General features: G+C 36.5%; 2 protein-coding genes across 6 annotated transcripts; both read left to right on the top strand.

Annotated features, from left to right (window-relative positions):
- LOC119190393 (putative fatty acyl-CoA reductase CG5065) lies at positions 1-2,343 on the top strand (the record flags this gene model as incomplete). The annotated part of the gene is given in 4 exon segments (XM_037442172.1): positions 1-103; positions 507-613; positions 863-992; positions 1,251-2,343. Coding segments are annotated over 4 exon segments (572 nt in total), but the record flags the coding sequence as incomplete, so codon positions are not given.
- Positions 2,344-6,656: 4,313 nt separating this feature from the next.
- Positions 6,657-27,272, top strand: LOC115446393 (putative fatty acyl-CoA reductase CG5065). 5 transcript variants are annotated; one of them, XM_037442508.1, is made up of 11 exons: positions 6,657-6,718; positions 7,838-7,932; positions 13,329-13,445; positions 14,506-14,628; positions 15,005-15,130; positions 15,482-15,632; positions 16,302-16,403; positions 16,763-16,949; positions 17,862-17,968; positions 19,033-19,159; positions 27,039-27,272. In XM_037442508.1, the coding sequence occupies exons 2-11, from the start codon at positions 7,843-7,845 to the stop codon at positions 27,256-27,258; spliced, it is 1,350 nt and encodes a 449-aa protein (XP_037298405.1). In that variant the 5' UTR covers positions 6,657-6,718; positions 7,838-7,842; the 3' UTR covers positions 27,259-27,272. The 5 variants fall into 5 exon arrangements, with proteins under 5 accessions (XP_037298405.1, XP_037298401.1, XP_037298402.1 ...); XM_037442504.1 differs by having other exon boundaries at positions 6,667-6,852; XM_037442505.1 differs by having other exon boundaries at positions 6,667-6,852; positions 7,841-7,932.
- The last annotated feature ends 370 nt before the right edge of the window (positions 27,273-27,642 follow it).

Raw genomic sequence — 27,642 nt, forward strand, 5'->3', positions numbered from 1 at the left:
GCATCTGTAGGGGTGTCGTCGGAAACAGACGCAACATACTGGATCTTATACCAGTGGACTACGTGTCAAACCTCACTTTGATATCAGCTGCTAAGTGTAATAGGTAATCTATTTTATTCATATAGATGTGATGCTTTCTGAAGATTTGGAACAACAATTGTCTTCTTTTATCCCAGTGTGTGATATGTTTTTGGGAAAATTTCATTTTATTTTATTGGCGATAGACAATTATATAATGAGACTTTGACTGTAAACACAGTATAGGTAATTATCCAGTGATTAATATTATATAGTATATATATATATATATATGATATATATATATATATATATATATATATATTACAGACCGATGCAGTGCAAAAGATCAATAAAAAATGGGTATGGGTATGCTAGATATGCAGAGGCACAACCACCCGCTTTTCATTCTTATCTTATTCTGCTCTTTTGCCCTAGAAAAGCATACAACCTCAATATTGTGTTTAAAATTCCATTCGCCCTTTCAGCAAAGGTCAGCTCACTGTGCTAAATAGCTGCTCAAGCCATGTCAACCCGATTACATGTGGAGAACTTGTGAAGCTTTACACACAACAGAGCGTAAAGGAAAGATTTTGTGAGTATGCAAGTCATTCAACTATTCTTTAAATTCAAACAGCAAAGAGAATATAAACAATGTTTGGTAACAGCGACTTCTGTTTCCTCTAACTAATTATAGAGCTCAACGATTTTGTGCTATTATTGTAGCAAATATTCTGAATTCAAAAATCATTCACGTGTCTTCAGTATCCAAACGTCTTCCAAATTCTAATACTTAAAACCAGTTATATATTTAAAAGCTCTCATCCCTTATTTTTCACTTCAGACAGTCTGCCGTTTCCTGGAGTAATTCTGATGACGAAATACAAATGGATATTAAGAGTAATATCTTTTAATATGAAGACAGTAGCTTTCGTTGTGGACCTCGTTCTACGTATTATCGGAAGGAAACCTAAGTGAGTATCCATAGTATTTTGAACGGTAGGTGAGATTGTAGATTAATTGTACATGAATGGAGAAATTACGAACATGGCGAAACGCCATGTTTAATGAACATAATGCCAGCCACCATCAAACGACGTCTCTCATAGCTTGACATTATTTTAAACTGCGTGCCATCAAATTCTATAGTGAAACCAATGCTAGAATAAAGAATTGTTGATATCACCACAATATCTTTTATAAATTATATTTTAATATCTATTCTTTTTCAGATACGTAAAGTTAATAAAAATGTCAGACTACGCTCGCGATTTAGTTGAGTATTTCACGTCTCACTCCTGGGTCTTCAAGTGCGACGAAGTCCGCGCCCTCTACGCCTCCCTGAGCCTTCAAGATCAAAAGACTTTCCCCTGTGATCCATCACACATCGTCTGGAACCAATACATACCGTTATATTTTAATAGTGTTAAAAAACACTTACTTGATACGCAGAAAAGGTTTTAATTCTCAAAATCCGAATGTAATATTTTAGTTGGTTAGATTGGTTAATCAGTTTTATGGCTTATGATAAAAATATGGTGCTACAACGTGGTAAAAGAATGCCGTCCCCGGCTCCGCATTCTCGCGGATGCGCCTAATTACATAAATAACCAACAAAGGCTGCAAGCGTTACCTACACATACTGGATTTGCTCGTTCTGAAGCCGCTTGTCTTCCGTTTCGTGCCCTTCAACTCCGAAGAAAATTTACCCAGAACTTGCGGGAAGGCGAGGCGAAGTTACATGGTTATAGGCGAGGGCTTTAACTACATCCACGCCCTCGTGTCCCCTCATTAGCTCCTAGAGAATGTGGATCGGGCATTATGGTCAACACACGTGAATGCAGTACAGTCGCTTCGATGAAAATTCGCGTTGTTATCGCGCAACCGTCTTCTGACTCCTCCGTTGTAATTTAACAACAATGAAATATATTGTGATGATTCTGAATATCGTATGTAATAATTTTGGGATATGAATGTTTTAGTTTATTAGTCACAACAAAACGGCATAATATGCCATTAATCATAGTGGACCGAGATATAAAATAAGTATTATAGTTATAAATTAGTTTTAAGTGGTGAATATGTAAAAATATGTTTAGTTAGGTACTCGTTTTACCCATGGCGACGAAGCGATGTGCCGCGCGAATCGTATCGAGATATCACCGCGTGAACTCTGGCAACAAGTCTGCGCGTGGTCTTAAATATTGCCATTACTGGGAATAAACTAATGTCCAAGGATAAATAAAAAAAATATTATCGAAATGATTCCCAAATAAAGCAACAACAGACGTAATTGTCAAAAAAAGTGTTATTTTTCTACTCGACAGATTTTTTTATTTTTAAATAAAAAAATATCATTTAGTTTACAATTAACATGTTTTATCTGCAAGTCATTCCAATTTTTCTTTCGCCAACTAGAATTGAAATCTTCTCATTTTCCTGACGCCTCATTTGTGAGTGCGCATCGATGCGTTTGGGGTTTCGGGTCCACCAAGCGTTTGGGGTCGAAATACCACCATATGTATGTCTCATTATTATATTTGTAAATATTACAAACTAAGACTGCACCTTTTGTGAACACCGAGAAATGAAATATAGTTTTTGTTTTTTATTTATTATGACTATTATTTTTTATGCGTTTAACACCGTAAAGTTTTAGATAGAATAAAAGAATTGAAATAAATAAACTGAATACCTATTTTAGTATAAAAATGCATGCTACCTATGATAGTATTTTAATCTTACTTCAATATTTTACATGAGCGGCGATAGCCAAGCGGCAATAGCCTAGTTGGGTGTGAAACGGACTGCCAAGACGAATGTCCGCATATTACAGGGCTGATATTATTATATTATTTTTTATTGTATTCATAGATAATAATTATATATATAATAATAATACACTACATATATCAAGATATTTGTTAAAGTACAAATTCTATTTTAACCTAAAGTAGCTTGATAAATATTTTTAACATTCACGAAGAGACGCCGTTGGCAACTAGTAATAAGCGAGATGGGGTCAGCAAGTTTTTTAATAAAAATCTTTTATTCCGAGAGCAAGGCTCGTGAAGTGGCGAACTCATTAAAAACTTATGCCAACTATGTCCATCTTTAGTTAACTCCATTGCAAGCTGATACTTCATTTCGAATTTAACCGAAGATGTTACGGATACTACCCGTTTCATAAATGGAATCAATTTTTCAATAAAATATCAAAACCAATCTTTTAATAAATTTTGAATTTGTTTTTGCTTTTCCAATATTTTTTGTTTGGCTGTATGATTTGAAATGCCTTTTGCCTCCTCTGTGCAACAAAATAATTGTTTAAATTTCGAACACGATCAATATTTTAAAACATACAAACAATATAGGAAGTAATAATTGTGTGTAGATCTGGGTTGTAGATGACCATTTAATTCATTTTTCTTTATTGCTTTGAATGACGAGTCGAGCTTGCCGTTCGCCTGATGTTAAGCGCCCATAAACAGTAAAAAGTAGAAACACTGTCCCATACCTTAACTTACAAAGTATTGTTTGGTATTCCACTGCGCTCGCCATCCTGAGGCATGAGATGTTAAGTCTTATTATGCCTTGTTACACTGGCTACAATGTGCTTTAAACAGGAATACAACGGTGACTACACAATGCTGATTGGCGGCAGAAATAGACATGGCGGTGGTACCTAACCAGGCGAATTCTCACATATGAGAGACTTACCACCAGTGAGTGAATTTTAAATTTGTTCACCTACTTTTCTGTATACACTAGACTAGCAAACAGACTTGTTGTCACAGCAATGCTCCGTCCTTCGATAAAAAACGTCTATGAATAAGGAGATTAGTGGTTATCATGGTAATACACTATGATACACAACATTCTTCGTTTTATTTTCTGGAGGGTATATATATCAGTTATGTAAAATTAATAGTGTCGTTAAGTATTCTTAAATTTATTAATGTTCCGCTCAACTTCTTTTATTTTTCTTTCATAAAGACTTTTTCCTGATAATAATTAACACAACAAAAAGAGAATTTGCGAAATTGTTTCATTCGTTTATGCGATGACCAAGACAAATAGAATTATATTTATATATATTATAGATAATATAACGTAAAATTATTTTTATTTGTAAACGCAGTTTTTTCCTTATTATATATCTGTTTTGTCTTTTGAGAATAAATGCGTAAATATACTAGAAAATGTGGCGGTACAATCGATGCATGCACCGCCATCTTGTCAACATCGCCGGAACTGCAAGAGGATCGATGCAGTGACGCTACTACAGTTATATCACACAGCAATCACGATAGATGGCGACGTCGATCCTGAATCACGCTTGCACAATTTGAACGACGCGTTGCATATATACCATCTCCGAATAGGAACCGATGGAGGGAGCCGCGGCCGGTCAGGCGCAACATCTGCCTGACTGGGAATCTTCTCCCCCTATAGAGGAACGCAACCATCTGTTCCTCTACAGTGGCGTTTACCTTTACGCCGCTAAAGTGGTGACCCTGACGCTGAACATCATCGCACCGTCATCAACGAGACCAGCCGCACCTGCATCGTCGTCGCTTCGCATCACCTCGCCATCCATCACTTCCTTTCCATCCAGCCAGTCAACACTTCGCACAGCCAGCCAGCACTGTCCAGCCATTAAGGTTACCATATGCATGCTGCCAATGCAAGCCTGGTACCTTCAGCACTCCTGCACGGACTTCGGCTCCAACGTCACGGCACAACTGCGCTACAGCCGGACCATCTACGGGCAGCATTCGCCGGTTGTCGTGGTATAGCCACGTGACGCACCGAACTCATCGCAGAGGGACGCAGCATCGATTCCGACTCACTGGAATCGATCACCGTCGCTTCGCTTCAAAGGAGCTGACCACCCGCGCACAGCCCTGACCCACTAGGGCCAATTGCGCACGGTTCCGACTCACTGGGACCACACCCCGACTCACTGGGGCATCTTCACCCCGACTCACTGGGGCATCTTCACCCCGACTCACTGGGGCATCTCACCCCGACTCACTGGGGCATCTTCACCCCGACTCACTGGGGCATCTTCATCCCGACTCACTGGGGCATCAACACCCCGACGCACTGGGGCATCTACTCTGGCACCGGCAAAAGCTACAATTAGCATCGAAGAAGACTCGACTGAAGACTTTCGACCTCCGGTCTCCGGGGGGGAGTGATGTGGCGGTACAATCGATGCATGCACCGCCATCTTGTCAACATCGCCGGAACTGCAAGAGGATCGATGCAGTGACGCTACTACAGTGATATCACACAGCAATCACGATAGATGGCGACGTCGATCCTGAATCACGCTTGCACAATTTGAACGACGCGTTGCATATATACCATCTCCGAATAGGAACCGATGGAGGGGCCGCGGCCGGTCAGGCGCAACATCTGCCTGACTGGGAATCTTCCCCTTCCATAGAGGAACGCAACCATCTGTTCCTCTATAGCGGTGTCTACCTTTACGCCGCTAAAAATGTATTGTGCTGATTACACATTAGACTAGGCAAGAATATACAAGCTAAGAGGTGAGTTCTTAATTTGTCGCTTCCCGATCATTTATTTATGCTTCCTTTATAATTAAAATGTAAGGACGCGATTATGCAACTTGATTAATATGCGAATAAGGATATGTTTACAAATCTAAAGCTAAATTTCATGTGACTTATTATATTAAACTGCCAAGATATATAGTTATCATTTATTACCTTTCATTTGGGAGAAGCGATTACAGTGACTTTTGATTTGGTCGGTTAATACATATAGGAGTATAATTTACGCAGAAGTTGTGAAACAGCACCTAATTGTTGTAACTTGTTATATTGCTTACTAATGTGGTTTTACCACATCCCAATGTCACCTACCGGTCACCTATCGATCACAGCGGCGACTATCCATAAATTTATTTATTTGTTATTTTATGTACAATATGTTTATGTTGCAACCGTGATTAATAAATCGTTTTTCTTTCTTTACAATATGTTTATGTTGCAACCGTGATTAATAAATCGTTTTTCTTTCTTTATTTAAAATTATTATATATATAATAAATTGTAATGTCAGCCCTGTATTACTGAACGGGATTAGGTATTAGTCCACCAAGCTGGCCTAGTGCGGATTGGTAGACTTGACACACCTTCGAAAATCTTATAAAGAACTTCTCAGTTATGCAGGTTCCTCACAATATTTTCTGTCACCGTTAAAGCAAGCGATAATTCACAAAGAATACACACATAATTGTAGTAAAGTCAAAGGTGTGAGTCCTTGCGTTTTAAACCTACGGACATTCGTCTCGGCAGTCCGTTCCACAACCAACTAAGTTATTGCCGCTGTGTTAAAAGTAATTACTTTCATATTATTAAGACAGACACAATAATTATAAAATTTTGTTGTTATAACTAGAATATACAATTTACATAAATAAACTATCGTACGGTACACTATGACAATTATTAATAATTACCGGTAGGACTAAAATGAATGATAATAACAATATCTTTATTCCACCACTAAAACTGATTAAAAAAATATTTAACGCGTTCCAGTGTTTCCGTCTACGTAATTGTCCGCCTGATATTATATGCAGTTACCATAAATATAAGACCTAACGCTTCTTTTCTTAGTTTGTGTCCATACACCCAGACTCGCTGCAGGCCACTCGTGTTTAGTAAGTTATATAAACAGATCTGGGTTCAAAATATAAATGTGAAGTGTGTTCTATTTTCAATTGAATATATATACAGTGCGAAAAATTAAATGAAAAGTTTGTAAATATCTACAATAAAATTGGAGATATGTTAGGTATTGGAAGTTTTTATAGACAATACTAATTTTAGTTTACGTGGAACTAATTACACATGACTAATTTTATATTACGTTGCTAAATAAAACCACATATTCGGCTTTATATTTGTCAACATTGTGCCAAAATTTATCCATAGAAAATTTTACGCCAAAATCTTAGAATTTTTACAATGCGTAACGATATTTGAAAAAGGAACAACGCTCAACCAGCCTGCATGCATTTTGCATCCTTTTATTCTTTTGTTAGTATGCATTTTGGTATGTGTTTAATACATGTGTTTGCGCCCGCGCATTACAAAGCTCTGGAATAAAGCTAGCGTGTTGTATTATTGGAGAATTTTTTATTTTTCTATAAGTATTTTAATCTCACTAATAAATTAATTCTGTAATGTTTTAGTATTTTATCATTTTGTAGTTTAAGCGAATAAGTAAGTGTATTTCTGACTGAAAGTATAATGTTGAAGTTCGGACTAATTTTCTTCGTATAATAGGAGTGGCCCTAAGGCGTGTATAATTAAAATTACTTTTATTAATATTTATTTTGTTCGAAACTTTACTACCTATGCTTAGAATAACTTATAGTAAAGTGTAGTTTCTTAAAAGACAAATATATGGTTTCATTTATTAACTCAATGTTAAATTGGCCTTGTAGATATATTAAAATTGATATCCCTCGTTCACTGCTGTAATAAAAAATAATATTGACTATGATATAAGGCTGCAGTCGCATCAAAGTTGGCCGAGGACACCCAACGTAATGATGTCTCAAAATTGCCCAAATTTATATATCTATTTATAATCAAATATTAGAAGTTTTTACAGAATTTGGACTTCAAAAGTGCAAGAAAGATAGTGCACTTAAATTAAGCAATAAGCTTGTATTACATCTGTTAAGAAACAACGTTTTTTATTAGAAACCAGTTTTTAATGATATATGTGAGGTGTATCAAGATTGCCTTTGAATAGATAAAACTTGTTGTAGCAGGAATGTCTATCAACAAAGAATATGTACCGGTGGCCGATTTCTACGCGGGCAGGTCTGTGTTCCTCACCGGGGTCAGTGGATTTCTCGGGAAGGTATGGTTTTATGTTGGAGTAAGTTCGAATCACAGGGTAAAACCAGTGATTGAAACTTACTTAAATTTACCACAAAGACGTTAATATTAATACATCATATTTAAATTTTATTTTTTGTTCAAAAAGGCTTTTAACTCATAATTTGTCAAATGCCGTCTTTTTAATATAATTAATTCACAAAATAAAATATTAGGTGTCAATGCGCCATATACGTGAAAATAACCGAATAATGAAAATATTATAATTGTAATCATTAAATTCAAAGGTGATGGCTTTGAGTACGGAAGATTATTCTTAGTGGCCACTGACGTATATTCTATAGACACGAACGTCCATGTTTTGAACGTCTAAAATTGAAACTATTTGTTCATCACCTGTTCTAAAATAGCAACAAAAACGTCACTGTTATAACCTATTTATTAACTTGAACAACATAATTTTACTTATTTGACTAATGTTTTTTATTCAAATCCAGGTTTACCCTTAGATTCAAGTTTTAATATCATGAGCAGCACTGCGTACGCAACCACAAGCTATCAATATTAACCATACTAAAGTCAGTTTGAATTGATTGCAGTTCAATTCAGTTAAACACAGTGAATGTTCGGAACGCCACATCTAGTATATAGTATATATATCGATGTTAGAGGCCTTTTAACTAAAGCTAACCCGAACAATATATTCGCACGTTGCGCGTGTGTGGTGTCTGTGAGAAGCAATGCTTCAGTTCTCATGACCAAAGGTCATGCCAACGAGTGAAACTCACGCATCAACAAAGTTATTAATAAAATATATTGTAATAAAGAAATATTTTGACATAGTGAATAGAGAGTGTCGATAAAAGCGGCCGTATGGAACGACCTGGTCGTGAATTTACGACCATGCTCATAAATTAAGATAAAAAAGGCAAGGAAAAAGTTCTGAGGTAACAAACATAAACAAAGAAGCCGAATTGAAAACCTCCTTTATTTGAAGTCGGTTAATAAATAATGGCATTTTGTTTGTATCTGTCCCTTTTTATATATTTTTACATACTGTGCAAAATTGTATTAGCGTGAGTGTAAACGTGCTAACTAGTTAACCAACCTAAATTACAATTAAATTACACGTATTAGTTATATGTATGCCATTCGATACCCTATCTGGATGGCATTGCGGTTATCATTAAGTACATTGCAGTCACTTTGTCGCGCCAAATAAAAAGGAGTAGGTATTTGGATCACAATATATTCGTAAAGACTGGAAATTAATTAAAACTGTATTTAAAACAGCACTGCAGCAATTACTTACTGAATTGTTAAAAAAAACTATGTAAGGTATATGTTTTGTTGGCTGTTCAAATAAATAAATAACAACACTTAGTACAAGCTATAAATTTACTTTGTACTCTAACAATTTCAGCTTGATGTTTAGCTTTCTTGTAGAAATTCTTATATGTTCACACTACCTAAACACTATCCAAACAGACTATAGCAGGGCCTTATTCTCTATCCCACACGTTATTTTAACAGTGCGTATCAAGCACGTAACACAACGCATCATTTTAGGACTATAGAAATGTGGCTTACAGAATACCATTTCACACATATTTCGAAGATAACATGACACGGCCGCGTTACGCGTTTACACCATACAGAATAAGGATGGCAAACCAATGTCAGGCGTGCCAGTGATGACACGTGACGAAATAATTCGCGCACGCCAGTAATATACCAAACATATATTTCTTTGGACTTCACTTTGCTTAACATCATGTGTAGTGAAGCCACTTTGCCGAATTCCGATAAAAAAGCTAATTGCGTTATACAAAATGTCTGGCAGGCACTTATCCTGGCTATATTGTTTTTAATAATTGATGCCACGTTAACCATTAAAGGTTCGCCGTCCCTGGACTAAAGCATATGGAGTCATCTAATACCGTATATACATATTTTGTAATTCCTGTAAAACCTATTTCCCGCTGGCATGGCTTTTGAACGCCTCACTAAGGATTACGTTCTGCAGATACCATTTGCTGAGATTAAAGAATATAATGCGATGACCGATGCCATAAGCCGATTGGTGCTGAACAAGATAAGGTCGACGATATCGCTTGGTTTATTAAAAAGCAAATATAGCAATACCAGGGATGCAGCCTAATCACGGCTTACAGAATAGTTGGAGGAATTGACCCTTGATAAAGATATTTCGTAATGTTTAGTTACAGTTAGTAGTGACAATGACATTGGTAGTATAACAAATAGTAGTTAATCAGTATTCAAATCTACAGGAGGATGCATTTAAAATGTGGTGCTGTTGATGTCGAGAATACCTTGGACTTTATATCGAACTAGCAAGTGCGTCCTAAAACAACTGCATCTCAAACGAAGACAATTTAAATAAATAATAATAAATACAATGCTTTATTCATCACGTAGGCGATAATTGCATTTATGATAAGTCAAGGTACATGAAAATATTATTATTAAATTAAATAAGCTTATATAAACAAAGACAATTTATATTGGTAATTAAAATAAATGAAAAATATAGTAAACCAAGAAGCCAGCTCGGGCTGGCAGGAAAGAAGAAATAAAATGATGTGTATATGTAATTTTAAATAGATAATAAGGGAGAAACGCGTCGCGATCCTCACCGGTGAGGACAATAAAAGCCCTAACCTAGCTAACCTACCAGCCTTTCACAAGGCACCTAAGCGATGACTAACCGAAGAAGAAAGGCAGAAAGAAACTCCGGACTTTATTTTTTGTCATCAATTGTCCATTGAAGCTTTTATAATATTATTTTTAAATATATATTTTTTTTAATAAGTCTTTTGTATACAAAGTCTAATTAATTATATAAGCTAATACACGCACATCACCGTAAAAATGCGGAGAAAGTCCACATAAAAGTATTTAACAATAACTAAAAATTAACGGAAAAAATGCGCAATAATACTAAAACATTTATAAAAACTATTAAACAGTGTACAGCGTGCATACGCCTACATTTACAGAAACATAATTTTGTTGTTTTACATTTCATATTTTTACATAGATCTCGGTCAATATAGTTTGTCTCATTTTTATATTCAGTCAGGTTATAAATTATTTGACGGATAAATTTCATTTGGCAATTGAAACATTAATCCTAGACTAATTAATTATTAGTGTTTGTTACTTTGAGATACATTTCACAATTATGTGACATTTTCTTCAATACTTAAAACGTATTAAATCAGCAATATTTATCATGTATTATGTTTTCGAATAAATAAAACCTCTAGGTATTTAATAGGGTAGCCACATATTTATATAATGAAACAACAGGCGGATTGACTATTTGATTACACGAAATGCTAGATTCCTACAACCTTAACAATTACTACGAATTAAAAATTATAATAAATAATTATTATATTATTGAAAAAAAATAAGATATTTTTAGACTTGTTTACTTATCATCTTGATAGTAATTCCCGCTGTGTTAATTAACTTCTACGGTTTTAATAACAATGTAAATATGAATTACATGCTTAATATCGTAATTACATTAATGATTAAGTCGTGGAGGTCAGTAATTAAGTTGTCTGAGTTCTATTTTTTTATGTATTCAATTGGATAAGATATTGTGTTGATTAAAATAGCGATATAATTGGTAACCTGGCCTTGAATTAGTTCTATGAAGTGTTATTCGATGTCTATACTGCATTGTTTTATAACACGTAATGTAGAGTACTTAGTACTCCTATCGTAGTCAGAATTTCACTTGGAAATAATGTTTGTTGACTTTTTTTTAAATGAAACATACGATTACTTTAATTTACTTCTAATTACTTTGGGTTTCTAGTTTCTACATCTAGGTAAAAATATTTAAAAGAATCCAGAACGGCAGTTTTTTTAAATATTTATTAAAAGGATTTTTACAAACATCTACTTCTGAATGAATAATAGTTCAAAAGTGTTATTTGGCTCTCTTTATAAATATTTTAAAATAATGTAAATAGACTTCTTTTTTCCAATGATTTTGCTTTCGGAAAACTACAATTTAACTGAACAATTTCGCCATAAACATGACATAATCGATTAGGATATTATACAATTGGAATTTACTGTACCATCGGAGCTTGATAATTGTTTTTTTCGGGCTAAGTAAAAGAAATCAAATCTAATACCAAGGTGCACGGTCGGTCCCTTTCGATGTAGAAAGGCTTATCTATATTATAACATGTTTCTATAGCACATAGCCACGACTTTTAAAAACTGATGCTGCTTCGGAGAACGTCTTTTTAGTTCAAATTGGTGTCACGTTTATTACGGGGTTCATATTTTGAATTTGAGATTATAACAACTTATGGAATCTGGTTGTCAGCCTGGAATAGATTTTTTCCCGAAATGGCGATAGGTTCACCCGGTCTCACATTATGGGACGGAATACAGACAATGGAAACTATGCATATCAGCCAAATTGATATTTGGGTTTTTCTGCTCAGTATCAGCCCGGAGTCTGGAATTTGTGCCCGATATGCCGATAGGCTCGCCCCCTATCACATCATGAGATGGAACACACTTGACGAAAAGTGGGTGTCCTGGTTGCGCCTCCGCCTTCCCCTTCGGGGATAAATGCGTGATGTGGGTGTGTTTTATTTTTTAATGTGCTTAGAGAGGTCTTGTGGAGCACAAATTTACTTAATGCACATTCGTATGATTCATATTCGATATCATTCCATAGAATCCTCAGACGGATAGGTTCCATCATAATATTTTACGGAAAAATCAAGAAGTTTGTGATAGGCTATTGTTTTAAATTATATAGTCACACAACGTTATATTGTTATGTTTCGCTTCCAAACACCGCAGGCAAATGTGCTGGGGGTTTGTGTCCTTCTCACGGTCCATACGATTGTTCAACAGTTCCCAGAACTTGGTTTTATATTTATGCAATCTGCGGAAATTAACAGAACTGGCTCACGGATGTATTGAAACCAATTATTAAATTTAATGCCTACTTTGTCTGTGTAAAATCGCTCTAGTACCATAACTGTTATGGTGTTCTCTCTCTCTCTGTAGTCGGTCCCTCATGACTAAGAATCGTGGTCATCACTGGATGTATCGTATTTAAAGCGGATTATTTGTCTCCACCGGTTTCTGTTTATTGCATCTTCAACTAGTTTATGGAACTTGATGGCAGATTAGTCTTTAATCTGGTCTGTCCGTCGGATTGGTGCTCGGCCTCGAGAACGTTTGAATTCGGTATTGCCAACGATGACAGTCTCTCCAGAATTTTGTCGTCTTTCTGTATAACATGTCCGAAGTATGCAAGGATGCGTTGGCGACATATGATGGATAAACGTGTCTTCATTTAAAGCTGTGTTATGGTGTTATATGTCTAAATAATTTAAAAAAATATTTCAGGTAATATTGGAGAAATTGCTGTACAGCTGTAAACATATAAACAATGTATATGTCATGATACGGGAAAAGAAAGGTGTAAGCGCCGAAGAAAGATTCCGAGATATTATTAATCTACCCGTAAGTAAAAATGTTATCTTCATGAGTAGAATACAAGTTGCCTGCTTATCAGAAATAGACATTGCGATTGTATCTACTTAGAAAGACTTGCGTGATCTTAGGAAAGAACTTTTTTGTGACAACGATCCCGCAGCACCTGATAAGCGGAATGGAGTCCAGAAAGACGCTATCTGGACTTCACTCCACTCCATAGACGAGAAATAATTACTCCTTGCCAAACGATACAATAATAGCATCCTCTCAGAAATCGGATATACACAAGCTGATTGTTTTTTATTTATTTTTTTTCTTTGAGTAACGAGACGACCTTGCCGTTCGCCTGATGGTAAGCAATACGACCGCTCATAAACAGCAGAAACACCATCCAAAACCTTGAATTACAAAGTATTGTTTGGTATTACACTGCGGTCGCCATCCTAAGACGTGATATGTTAAGTCTTCTTATGTCTGGTAGTTACAATGGCTATAATGTTCTAATTCATAGTCCTGGGAAACAAAACACGTGAACCAATTCGGCGGGTTTTACATCTTGTGTAGGTTTATTATCAGGATAAATACAAATCCTACCAACAATAGAATACCTAGCTTCAACCCTCAAATATTAAAATTAAACTATTTTCACTTCAAGACACTATGAGCTCATTTTGCGTAGATCGGACCACCAACAACAAAAATTTAAAAAGTTGTATAATTGTAAAATGTAGGTAGATATTGTAACTTTGACTTTGTGGATGACCGACACCTTATGTAAGCCATACACGCTACAGTCTACCGGAGAGGTCATCTGTGCAGGTATGTCTGCGCAGGTATCAATTGAAAGAATTGATTTTCGATCCTGCGCCGGTCGCCTGCACAGGCTCAAAAATCTGCACAGGTCTATTCCCACACACATTTCAGTCTGCCGGCGCAGGCATACCTGCACCGGTGGACCTTTCCAAAGGACTGGTGATGGTGGATGGTTAAAAGACTTGAAAGTTTTCGCAACGTCGGGAGGAAACTAAAATAGTTTAAATTTATTTAAATCATTAACGTTTATTACAATAAATGTTAACTCCTTCAGGTATTCACAAAGCTAAAAGAAGAAAGACCGGAAGACCTAAATAAAATTATACCCGTAACTGGCGATCTATTGGCACCGAATTTGGGGATTGAGAAATCTGTAGAAGAATCATTCGTGAACAAGGTACGTTCAAATGGATTGGATGATTTAGATGGATTAAATGAACAACTAACTCTTTTACCGCCACTTTCAATAAACAATCCCAATAGCTTTCTCGATCTATTTCAAAAATTGGCCAATCAGATCAATATTTTTCAGACATGCTTTAAAAAAAGTTATGTAATTTATTCTCGGAATCGGATTTCAAATTGATATTGGGATCATTTATTGAAAACGACTATCAAATTAAACACAATTTTTATGAGATCGGTTAACCATAAATGTTGAAGATTTATCTTTAATCACAGTGACAGATAGTGTTTATATCTAGTCCCATATGATTTACTTACCTACTACATTGTACGCTTTTATAAAAACAATGAAATATTTATTGTTTTAGGTATCAGTTGTGTTACATTCAGCAGCGACAATCAAATACAATCAGCAATTAGACGAAGCTTTGAACAACAACTTGGAAGGGACAAGGCGAGTACTGGAACTCTGTCAAAGAATGCCTCGAATAAGAGTAATTATTTTATATATTTCTCATCATCATCATTATGTGAGGATCACAATATAATAAGAATCCATAGCCATACGAATCCAACCACGGCAAGAAGTAAATTGGGTTCCCCTAATAACTTCCCGACATGTAAAAAGCGGCCTCCAAACTGCACTATGTAAATTTTTCACGCAATTGACTGATGAAGGACGTTATTCATCACTAGTTGACATAATTTTGTCGGCTTGTCTGAAACCAGACATACACACGTTGTTCCACGCGACACACCGACGTGGGCCACTTTAGCGTATTTGATAACTTGTGATATTAGAACATTTTGCCTTAATTTCGCTAAATAATTATTTTTCTTCGCAGTCCTTCGTCCACGTTTCGACGGCGTATTCAAATATGGATAGAGAAGTGATCGACGAGGTCGTTTACCCCGCGCCAGCAGCTCTCAGAGATGTCTACACGTCCATCAAACGGCACGGAGTTACTGACGAGAAATTGATCAAGAAAATACTCAGTAATCATTTAAACACTAGCTTTGATCGTGGGAATAAAATTGTATTCAGAATGAATATTGCTATCTGTAAAGAAAGCTTCAGATTGTATAAGGAGTTCCGGATGATATGGTTGAACATTTAAATTCACAAATTACTTTCATAGTGTTTCTATATTTAAGGATAACGTCTGATGAAAAAAAGCGAATGTAGATCACGCGGGTAGAGACTTTCCCGCCCTCACAACCACCACTACAACTCCTGTAAGCCAGGATTAGCAGTGGCACGCATTTTATGACACCGAGTGTTGAAGCTTGGCGAGTCTTAGGAAAACTAATATGTCAATATCCCGCAACGAAATTAATCAAATAGAAAGATAGGGAGGAGTTGGAAATGTTCAACACGCGGGTAGTTAGCAACTGTTGTTTTTGAATGACGATGGTTCATTGATCGACGATTTTAATCGGTGATTGCCAGGAGTTAATCCTATGTTTAACCGACTTCAAAGGAAGTTACTTAATACGCCGTAGATTTTTCTTGGTCAGCGATAACTTGTAACCCGTTATACGATTTAAATGATTTTTTATAATCGGTGACACCGATTGTTAATTACATTATTTCTAACATTCTAGCAATCTTTAATGCTACATCATATTTGTGGCCATGGAAAATTAAGGTGTTTTCTTTTGTAGATGGGAAACCCAACACGTATGTGTTTTCTAAAGCCCTAGCCGAGAATATGCTAGTGGACCAACATGGTGACATACCCACCACCATAGTCAGACCATCCACAGGTAAGTCTTTCTTACCCCATTACTACCATTTTATAGATGATATTCGTTATAAAGATAGATAGACCCTACCACATCTGATGGTAACCGTATGGTCCAGATAGCGTTTCGACTGACGGAATATGATTACACTCCGCCATGCGACACATTTATGCCTGCTTATTTATAATCTGATAAACACAGTCAAATTCTGGAACACGACGTACTCACTTGGGCCTATAAGCACGTTTTACATATAATGTAAGGTGCTCCATATCTGTGTGTATACAAATACCCTACCACCAGTTAAGCTTATGAAGTGAAGCCAAAGGAAAATGTACCGTATAACAATTGACAATAATGAGAAATATGATTTATTTCAGTGGCCGCAGCAATGAGCGACCCGCTGCCTGGCTGGGTGGACAACTGGTTCGCAGCCACTGGCATCTTCCACGTCACCGGGAGTGGCAACAACAGAGTTATCTTCGGACGCAAGTCTAACGTCTTGGACATCATTCCAGTTGATTATGTTTCCAATCTCATTATTGTGGCCGCTGCTAGGAAGACACAGTAAGTTTTTTTCACAATTTCATCAAGAACAAGGTGTAAGTTGGTATCATTCAACAATTTCTGAAGTAATTAACAGATCAGTTGCTGGTGGTAGGATATTATTTGCATCCGCCTAAACACCGGCCGTCGCATCGTATTCAAGAAGTAAAGATCACCACCACAGGCAAGAAAGCGCTGGTCAGCGAAAACTTACATTTTTCCGTATCTCTATAAGAGAAATATTATTCTTTTAGTTTTGTAATAAATTTAATCTCAATTTTGATAGCGTACAGGCACTTCCAGATGCTAATTTAAAACTTACATTCAATAACTTTCCTGCGAGGGTTTACTAATAATAATACCAGCCCTATATTATTAGGTCTTTACATATGAAATTGGCGTTCTGTATGGGAGGAATACAAAGTCGATTTTGGCGGACTAAAGCCCAATACCTCTTAGTAGTGGAGGAGGCCCAGCAGTGGGACTGAATTCAGAGCTGATATTATATTATTATTGTTGTCGGAGTGAAACTGTCCACTTGGTTATTTTTTTACATGACCGGTAAAGTATCACCGGTCTATATTTATTCAGACAGTTATTGAAACACTTATTTACTTCAATAACAATTTACTGCATAGTAACACTAGCGGAATACACAATGTGCTCGGTTCGAGCGTCCAAACAAGACTGCTGAAGACTACTACTAGAGTCGTACAAGACTCCAACCAGACTCAACCAACCCTCGTACAAGACTGAGCTCTCGCCGTTCGGCCGGTCCTTATATTGGCAACAGTCGACCTCCCTCCTTTTCTAATACTTCCTCGATGTAATAATAGATGGCGCCACTATCGCTCCGGAAATTCACCAGTGCTGCGGCGACATTGTTATTAAACAGAGCATACTAAAGTGACTGTTGTATGTTATTCATTGCAGGTCTAAAGATATCCCCGTATTTAATAGCTGCAGCAGTTCTTGTAATCCAGTTAATTTTGGTGAAATATTTATGTATTTAAAAGAGTACTACGTAACCAATAAATACCGTAAGTTAAATTTTATATATGTAACGTTACGTAAAATAAATATACAGTACCTTTTGCATTGAGAAGATATCCAGTATCTATACGTATACCGTTTCGTCAAGACAGTGTAACCAATAACCATCTACTTAGGTATAGGGTAGTTAGCTTTTTATGTTTGATTTTGTATGTAATTTTGAATACGAAATACATTGACTTAACGAAATAGTTTTTTTCTATAATCATAGTATCAAAATAAGTTGAAAAATAAAGTAGTTATTCGTATTTGAAATATTTTTGTGTGCGAAAGTGAGATTATCGCACTCTCTCTTTTTTTAAGCAGTCACCTTTATGGCCGGTGACAGTCGGTGACGTCACAGTTTGCTATTACCAGCAAACCTTCGACCAAATTTAACAGCTTACAACTTATTTATTACTGTGGGAATTTTTTAAATTCTTTTTCCGATACATTTGATTGACAATTTTTAATAAATGTACGTGAAAGAAGTAGTCTACTTCCCTATTACTTTAGAAGCATTGTATTTTTTTCTTGTGCATGGTCAACTGTAATTATTTACTAACGTTTTTCTGTATATTTTTAAAATATATTTTTTTTACCTAAATGCAAAATGTTTTTTGCGAATTTTGCCAGTCGTTAATCCACTTCTGTATTTGCGGTGTTATGAATTAATAAGCCTTTCTTTACTTTACTTTTGTGTTGATTTTACGTATTTTAAAATATATTCGCGGTTATTTCAACGTAAAACAAGCTTACTATTTTTAACAATGAACACGATCTTTTATAGTCTTAATATTTGATAACACTGCGTCAATATATCAGAGTGGCATCTGTGTTTATATGTCGATATACCTACTTGATTTGCTAGGATTTTAGCAATTCTCAAATATTTATGAAAATTTCAATTACATAATTTTCTCTAACTTTTTGTGAAGATGTGAATTTTGATGTTGGGTGTATGATTTTGCGATTTTGATGAGCGCCAATTTGCGAACGGCTAATTATCTGTAAAGCATCTTTCCTTTAATATGTCGAATTATTTTTGATACTTCTTTAAATTTCGTTTCAGATGACGCTTACCCCATGCTATTATTCTCGCGAAATAAATGGATCGTGAACTTTCTTACTTTCTTATTACAAATGTTGCCCGCTAAGGTGGCTGATGTGTATGTAAGAACAAAGGGACAAAAACCAAGGTTAGTTGTGTATAATATATTAGTAGTATTTGGGCGGCGAAAGCCTAGTTGGTTGTGGAACAGACTGCCGAGACGAATGTCTGCAGGTTCAAATCCCAAAGGCACACACCTCTGCCTTTTCTAAAAAATTATGTGTGTATTCTTTGTGAATTATCGCTTGCTATGATGAAGAAAAACATCGTGAGGAAACCTGTATACCTGAGAAATTTTCTATAGGAATTTTCGGGGGTATGTGAAGTCTACCAATTCGCACTAAACCAGCGTGATGGACTAAGGCTTAATCCCTCTCAGTAGTAGAGGAGGCCCGTGCCCAATATTGAGACAGTATAATACAGGGCTGATATTATAATATTTGGGCCACTACAGCTTCAAGTCGTACCTTGCCCGTATTCGAACCGTGTACAATTACAACTACACCAACCTACCAAGGTAGTCAACATGTTTAAAAATGTATGTTGCGCCAACCCTGTATTGCAGTGATACGAACAGATGGAGTTTTTTAACCGACTTCAAAAAAAATGAGGAGGTTATCAATTCGACGTGATTTTTTTTTTGTATATTTGTTACCTCAGAACTCGCTCATTTATGAACCGATTTAGAAAATTCTTTTTTTATTCGAAAGAATTTCTCTCCAGATTGGTACCTGTAGTAAAAATAATGAAATACTATACGTGAAATGAAAAATACGGATAAATTCAGAGAATGTTTTTTTTTATCATTGAGCACTTGTTTTACACGAGTTGACATAAGACATTTATGTTTTTAATTTTTAAATTATATTAGAACAAGAGGTTCTACAACATATCCTCCCTTAATAAATTAAAAACATAAAATAACAATATAGTAAAATACAGTTTCTTATAAAACTAATATATAACTATATATTAACTCATACCCATGCCTTTCATGCATTTTACATGCTTTATTGGACCCAATGGCTTTGTCAACAAACCTGCAGGTAGCTCATCTGTAGGCATATACATTAATTCTACAACCTTGTCATTAACTTTTTCCCTAACAAAATGAAACATTACATCAATGTGCTTAGTCCTATTGTGATGGACTGGATTCAATGCAAGTTTTTGCGCACTTTGACTATCAGAGAAAATAACAACATTTGGTGATCTACCAGTTACTTCAGTGACAAAACGTTTTATAAAACATGCCTCTTTAGTGACTGAAGTTAAAGCCATGTATTCGGCTTCTGCTGAAGATAAAGCAATAGTAGGCTGCTTCCGTGATTCCCAAGATATTGGACCACATGCGAACTCGAAATAAAATCCAGTGTATGAACGTCGATCAACTGGACAATTTGCCCAATCTGCATCTGCATAAGCTTGTAGTTTAAAATCTTCCACTTTCCTATAAGTTATACCAACATCTTTAGTGGCACTCAAATAGCGAAGACACCGCTTCGCAGCACGCCAGTGACTCTGATCGCTGTTTGTATTAAATTGGCTCAAATAACTTACTGTATAAGCTATATCTGGTCTCGTGTTAACAGCCAAAAACATGAGAGATCCAATTAGAGCTTGATATGAACCATTAGACTCACCTGTACCAGGTTCTAATTTCTTTAATGCAAGTGGTGTTGAAATACCTTTGCAATCTTGCATATCATATTTCTACAACAACTTTTCTATATATGTTCTTTGAAATATTTTTATAGAATTTTCTTGCGAACATATATTTATTCCCGTAAAGAAATTAATTATACCTAAATCTTTTGTTGTAAAATATTTTCCAAAATCACATTTGAACTTCTCAAACGTCACATTGTCTTTATAAATAACAACAATGTCATCTACATAAACTGCCAGTATTAAACAGTTTTTATTCGAAATCTTTTTGGTAAAAACACAAGGTTCAGAAGGAGTTTGAATAAATCCTATAGCCAACAAAGTTTGTTTTAACTTTGTATTCCAGGCTCTTGGTGCCTGTTTCAGACCATACAAAGATTTTCTTAATAAACAGACTTTATTCTCATCACCTCTACGAACAAAACCTTCAGGTTGTGTCATATATACTTCCTCTTCCAAGTCACCATTTAAGAAAGCTGTGTCGACATCCATATGCCGAACTTTGTACCCTTCCTGCACTGCTAAAGCTAGTAGGGTTCGCAGTGATGAGTTGCGTATAACCGGTGAAAAGGTTTCATGGTAATCTACACCTTCTATTTGTGTGAATCCCTTGGCAACTAATCTAGCCTTGTACTTCACTACGTTACCATCAGCATCTCGTTTTAGCTTATAAACCCATTTACATGGAATGCAGGATTTATGACTTGGTTTATTTACCAAAATCCAAGTTTCCTTTTTTAATAAGGAATTATATTCTTCCTTCATTGAAGAGATCCAATTATCTTTGTCATCTCTAGATATTGCATCATGAAACGTTTTCGGATCATCATTCAGAATATCATCGACAAGAGCACTATATGAAAAATAATCTGGAGGCTTACGTTCTCGTTGAGGATATCTTGACTCAGACCCGCCATAAGGTTCATCATTAGTACCACTTGATGGCAATGAAGATGAATGATCTAAATCACCTGAGTTGTCATCAATATCATCAACAGCATCCACAAATAAAAACTAAAAACTATTTAAACGGATTTTATCGCGGTTTTTTTATATTATTATTTTCTCCCGACGTTTCGAAGACTTTGCAGCCTTCATGGTCACGGGGGACTGAGGTGTTGTTCATCCGTAAAGTCAAAGTTACAATATCTACCTACATTTTTCAAATATACAACTTTTAAATTTTTATCTGTTGACGGTCCGATCTACGCAGAATGAGCTCACAGTGTCTTGAGGTCTGGCAGCCGGTCTTTTGGGATCCGATTTAATTAAATGTAGAACAGGATCCCAGGCTTGTGCAAGCTTTCAACCATCTTCCCTATTGAAATTTGGGTGTTTTTTATTTCAATAGCCTCGCGAATCATCCTAGGCAGGAATCGGTGTTCTTTGGCAAGGATTTGTGGCTTGTCTAATCGCAAATAATGATTGGAGCCTCCTTCAGAATGTTCAGCGACTGCAGACTTCGTAGAGCGTCGGTGTTTCACGTCAGCTATATGTTCTTTTACGCGGGTCCCTATATTTCTTTTTGTTTGTCCTATATAAGAGAGGCCACAGTTGCAGTCTATCTTATATACACCCGGTTCTTGGAGAGGTATATGGCACTTGACAGGTGGTAAAAATTGACTAATCTTCTTAGGCGGCTTGAAATAGGTTTTTATTGAAGCACGCTTCAGGATGTAGCCAATCTTGTCGGTGACTCCTCTCACATATGGTAGTACAACCGGAACACGTTCAACTGTGGCTGGTTTCACTCGGTCTCTCACCTACAGATTGGCTCAGCACGTAGCAAAAGTGCTTTCACCCCTCAGAGGAAACACTAGAGCATCTGTGAAGGATTCATACCAATTTGTCAGCGACATTAAACACCTACAGTTAGCTGACAATGAAACAATGGTCAGTTTTGATGTCCAGTCTCTCTTCACGAGCTTACCATTACAAGATTGCATCAAAATTGTGTCTAAGAAGTTAGTAGATAATAACATACCTGTGGAATATGCAGAACTACTCCAACACTGCCTTACATCTGGCTATATGTTGTGGAATGATCAGTTCTATGTACAAGTAGAGGGTGTAGCGATGGGCTCCCCCTGTATCTCCGGTAGTCGCCGATATATTCATGGAGGACTTCGAGGAGACAGCCCTGACAACATCACCGGTCTCTCCAAGGTTTTACAAACGGTACGTAGATGATACTTTCACAATTTTACCATCGGACAAAGTATCTGCATTTTTAATCACCTTAACTCCATCAATAATAAAATCCAATTCACTATGGAGTTAGAACACAACAAATCTCTTGCTTTCTTGGATGTTTTAGTCATTCGTAATCCTGATCAGACCTTAAGTCATACTGTGTATCGGAAACAGACCCATACTGATAAATATCTGAACGGTGAATCTCACCACCATCCAAAACAGTTAGCTACCGTGGGCAAATCATTGTTTCAGAGAGCACGAGGAATCTGTGACGAGAAACACCTGGCCGCTGAGCTACAACATGTCAAGCAAGTACTGCGAGACAACAAGCTCCAAATTCCACGCCGCCGTCACAGAGACCGAGTGAAACCAGCCACAGTTGAACGTGTTCCGGTTGTACTACCATATGTGAGAGGAGTCACCGACAAGATTGGCTACATCCTGAAGCGTGCTTCAATAAAAACCTATTTCAAGCCGCCTAAGAAGATTAGTCAATTTTACCACCTGTCAAGTGCCATATACCTCTCCAAGAACCGGGTGTATACAAGATAGACTGCAACTGTGGCCTCTCTTATATAGGACAAACAAAAAGAAATATAGGGACCCGCGTAAAGAACATATAGCTGACGTGAAACACCGACGCTCTACGAAGTCTGCAGTCGCTGAACATTCTGAAGGAGGCTCCAATCATTATTTGCGATTAGACAAGCCACAAATCCTTGCCAAAGAACACCGATTCCTGCCTAGGATGATTCGCGAGGCTATTGAAATTAAAAACACCCAAATTTCAATAGGGAAGATGGTTGGAAGCTTGCACAAGCCTGGGATCCTGTTCTACATTTAATTAAATCGGATCCCAAAAGACCGGCTGCCAGACCTCAAGACACTGTGAGCTCATTCTGCGTAGATCGGACCGTCAACAGATAAAATTTTAAAAAGTTGTATATTTGAAAAATGTAGGTAGATATTGTAACTTTGACTTTACGGATGAACAACACCTCAGTCCCCCGTGACCATGAAGGCTGCAAAGTCTTCGAAACGTCGGGAGAAAATAATAATATAAAAAAACCGCGATAAAATCCGTTTAAATAGTTTTTAGTTTTTATTTCAATGTCTAACATTCGCGTAAACATAAGAAATCATTAAGCATCCACAAAGTCATTTTGCTCTTCCGGCGGCAAAGATGGATTTGCATCAGATGATGAAATCTGCGATAACAAATTAATAACATTGGGATTAAAACTAAGGTTTAAATTATTTTCAGGCATCTCTTTCAGTCCTGTAAAATTATTTTCGAAAAATGTAACATCCCTTGACTTAATTAAGCTTCGTGGCGTTTCCACGTTACGGAAATAATAACTTCTTGGATCATCTGAATATCCAACAAAGATGTGTTCCGTTGCTTTCATGTCTAACTTAGTTCTATGACATGACGGTACATGAACTAAACATCTACATTCAAAAACCTTTAAATGAGACAGGTCAGGTTTGCTCCCATACCACATTTCGAATGGTGTTTTACCTTCAATTGCGCGATGAGGAGACCGGTTTTTTAAATAAATACTAGTTTCTACTGCATCCTGCCAATATGCCTTAGAAAGCGAACCATGTGACAGCAAAGCGCGAGCCTTTTCTATAATACTGCGATTACAACGTTCACTAACACCATTTTGTTGAGGGCTATATGGAACCGTTGTTTGGTGTTGGATTCCTTGAGAATCTAAGTAGGCCGCCATCTCTTTATTGACATACTCAGTACCATTATCCGATCTCAGTATTTTAATTTTCGCACCAGTCTGTCTCTCAACAAGTGATTGAAATGTAAGAAACTTTGACATGACTTCTGTCTTAGAATTCATACAATAAACAAATATAAAACGCGTATAATCGTCTACAAAAATAATAAAATATTTATTGCCTTTGAATGAAGTAGTTGACATCGGTCCACAAACATCTGTATGAACTAATTCCAGTGCTGATGTAGCTCTCTTATACTTCAGCCTCTTGAAGGGCTTCCTAGCTTGCTTACCTTCAATACAAGGTATACATGGTTCTTTGTCAACTTCTACGTACTTCACGCCGACAGCAAGACCCTTTCTGAGTAGGTCCATACCAATACGGCAGAGATGTCCAAGACGCTTATGCCAAAGCTGAAACTTTGAAAGCTCTGAATTAACAATGTACGCTATATTTTGTGGTAAACGAACAGAACAATCTAAATAAACCAGTCCACCACTATAAGAACCATGAAAAGCAGCATTATTTAAATAAGATACATCATCAGATTTATAAAAATTACAACCATTTTTATCAAAAATTACTAAAAAACCTTTTTCAACAACCTGCTTTACTGATAGCAAATTGCAGTTTAGGCGTAGAACATGTACGACTTCAGCTATTCTGCAGACTCCACTATTCGTATCAATAGATACATCACCAACGCCTATAGCTGCCAACTTCTCTCCATTTGCCACAGTAATTGTACCTCCATCTATAGGACGATAGTTGATAAACCAATCTGCACGGGGAGTCATATGAACTGTTGCACCTGAATCCACAATCCATCTGTTAAAGTCTTTACTTTCTGGTGCAGATAAAGACATTTCAGTGATAACTTGCTTCGAATTCGTTACCCGTTCTTCCTCATTATTCACAACAAGACCAGTTTCACATTTTGCTTCCTTTTTATTATAAACAAAACTTGGTTTATCCTTTATAAGAGGACAATTGGGAGACTTATGTCCTGGTTTTCTGCATTTATAGCATATTATACCCTTCTTATGCAATGAGCGCAGTGCTGGTACATCACGTTCAGTTTCTCTACTCATTTCGCTCCATAGTTTAGTTTTCACCATTTCGCTAGTGACTTCTATATTACTGTGCTCTAGAGCCATTATCAGGGGCTCATATCGTGATGTAAGACCACCTAGAATGATTGCAGCAAGCGAACTATCTTCAATTTTCTTACCAATATCGGCTAGGTCCTGCGCAGTCGTAGTTATAGCTATTATATAGGATTCTAAATCTGTAAAATCTGATAAAGTATACCTATATAACTTCCGCTCTAGTGCTAACTTTCGGCCTAAGCCTTTATCTTCAAACGCTGTTTGCAAAGCATCCCACGCCATTTTCGCCGTTGTAGCTGTTCTGACATGCGTGATAGCACCACCGTCAACCGTTAGGCATATTTTTGAAAGAGCCTTTTGGTCATTACGGAAACGTACCTCGGGAGGCGTTTTATCATCGTCAGCATAGCCACTTACAGTACTCCACAACTCTTCATGCATCAACAACATTCTGATTTTAAATTTCCAAATTGCATATCCTTCACGATTTTTTAACATAGTAATTCCATTCAATATTCCTACAGGTCCTGCCATTATCTTCTTCTAAATAAGATAAGTTCGTGCTGATAACGATTTGTAGTAAAAATAATGAAATACTATACGTGAAATGAAAAATACGGATAAATTCAGAGAATGTTTTTTTTTATCATTGAGCACTTGTTTTACACGAGTCGACATAAGACATTTATGTTTTTGATTTTTAAATTATATTAGAACAAGAGGTTCTACAACAGTACCATAATTTTTTTTTCAAGATCGCTTCGGTAGTTTGGTTTTAAAATTAAAAAAACTAGAATAATAATGTCGCCCAAGAAAAGGAAATCGCGAATTTAGCTTTCCTGTGACGTATTTAGTTATGTTTTTTATTCAACTCAACAACTACAAGCTAGCTATTTGCCTAAACATAGCTGGATAGCGACCACCGTACAAAAGGTGTAACACCCGCCATAGTGGCCCACGGAATTGTGTCGCGTTCCGTTATCAACCTGTGTATATCTGGTTTCAAATAACCCGGCAAAATGTCAACTGACGAGGGATAATCATCAATCGACTCACTATCTGGACCTATCTCCGCTTCCCATCAGGAGCATTGTGGTCATTTTGCCGTGGCCATATAAAAAAAGACATACCCAGGATGTGGAATTCAATTGCTCGATAGTGGTTTGGGATCGGCGTGTTTTGGTACCGAAACCGTTTGAAGTCCCCGATACTCCTTCATAATAACACCATAATATATAATTTTTTGACATATTTTAGGTATGCAAAATTGCAATCGAAAGTCGTCCAGATGCGGGATCTTCATAAAAGTTTTACAGAAGGTTCATGGGTTATCAAAAGCGACGGTACGAGGTCTCTGTACTCCTCTTTGAGTCCTGCAGACAAACAGAATTTCCCATTCGATCCGACGCTCATCAACTGGCAGAAATTCACCACAACTTATTGTCATGGTATTCGAAGATTTTTGTTGAGAAAATAAAAAATATTTGCATTTAATTTGTTTTATTTACGCTGTGTAAACATAAGTACATATAAAGGGAGACACCATCTGCCTACAGACAGTAAATAGCAATGCCACTGAACGTAAAATTTCAAAGCATTATATATTACTGCACAGTGCTGTACGCTCACGATTTTGACAACTTGAAAGGTAAACAATTAACGTAGTACAAACAAATTAAACGGATACAAATAGGACTTTACGCAGACGGAGCCGCGAGCAGAAGCAAATTAAAAAATGTATAATAAAATTACAAATGTGTAAACAGTTAACCGCGCTAAAATAATTAAGAAAATCTTGAATAATAGAATAATCAATTATTTGCGAGTGTTGTATACTTACTCCTTTAAAAAATAAATGAAA

The sequence above is a fragment of the Manduca sexta genome, chromosome 24 (assembly GCF_014839805.1).
Source record: "Manduca sexta isolate Smith_Timp_Sample1 chromosome 24, JHU_Msex_v1.0, whole genome shotgun sequence".
Lineage (NCBI taxonomy): Eukaryota > Metazoa > Arthropoda > Insecta > Lepidoptera > Sphingidae > Manduca > Manduca sexta.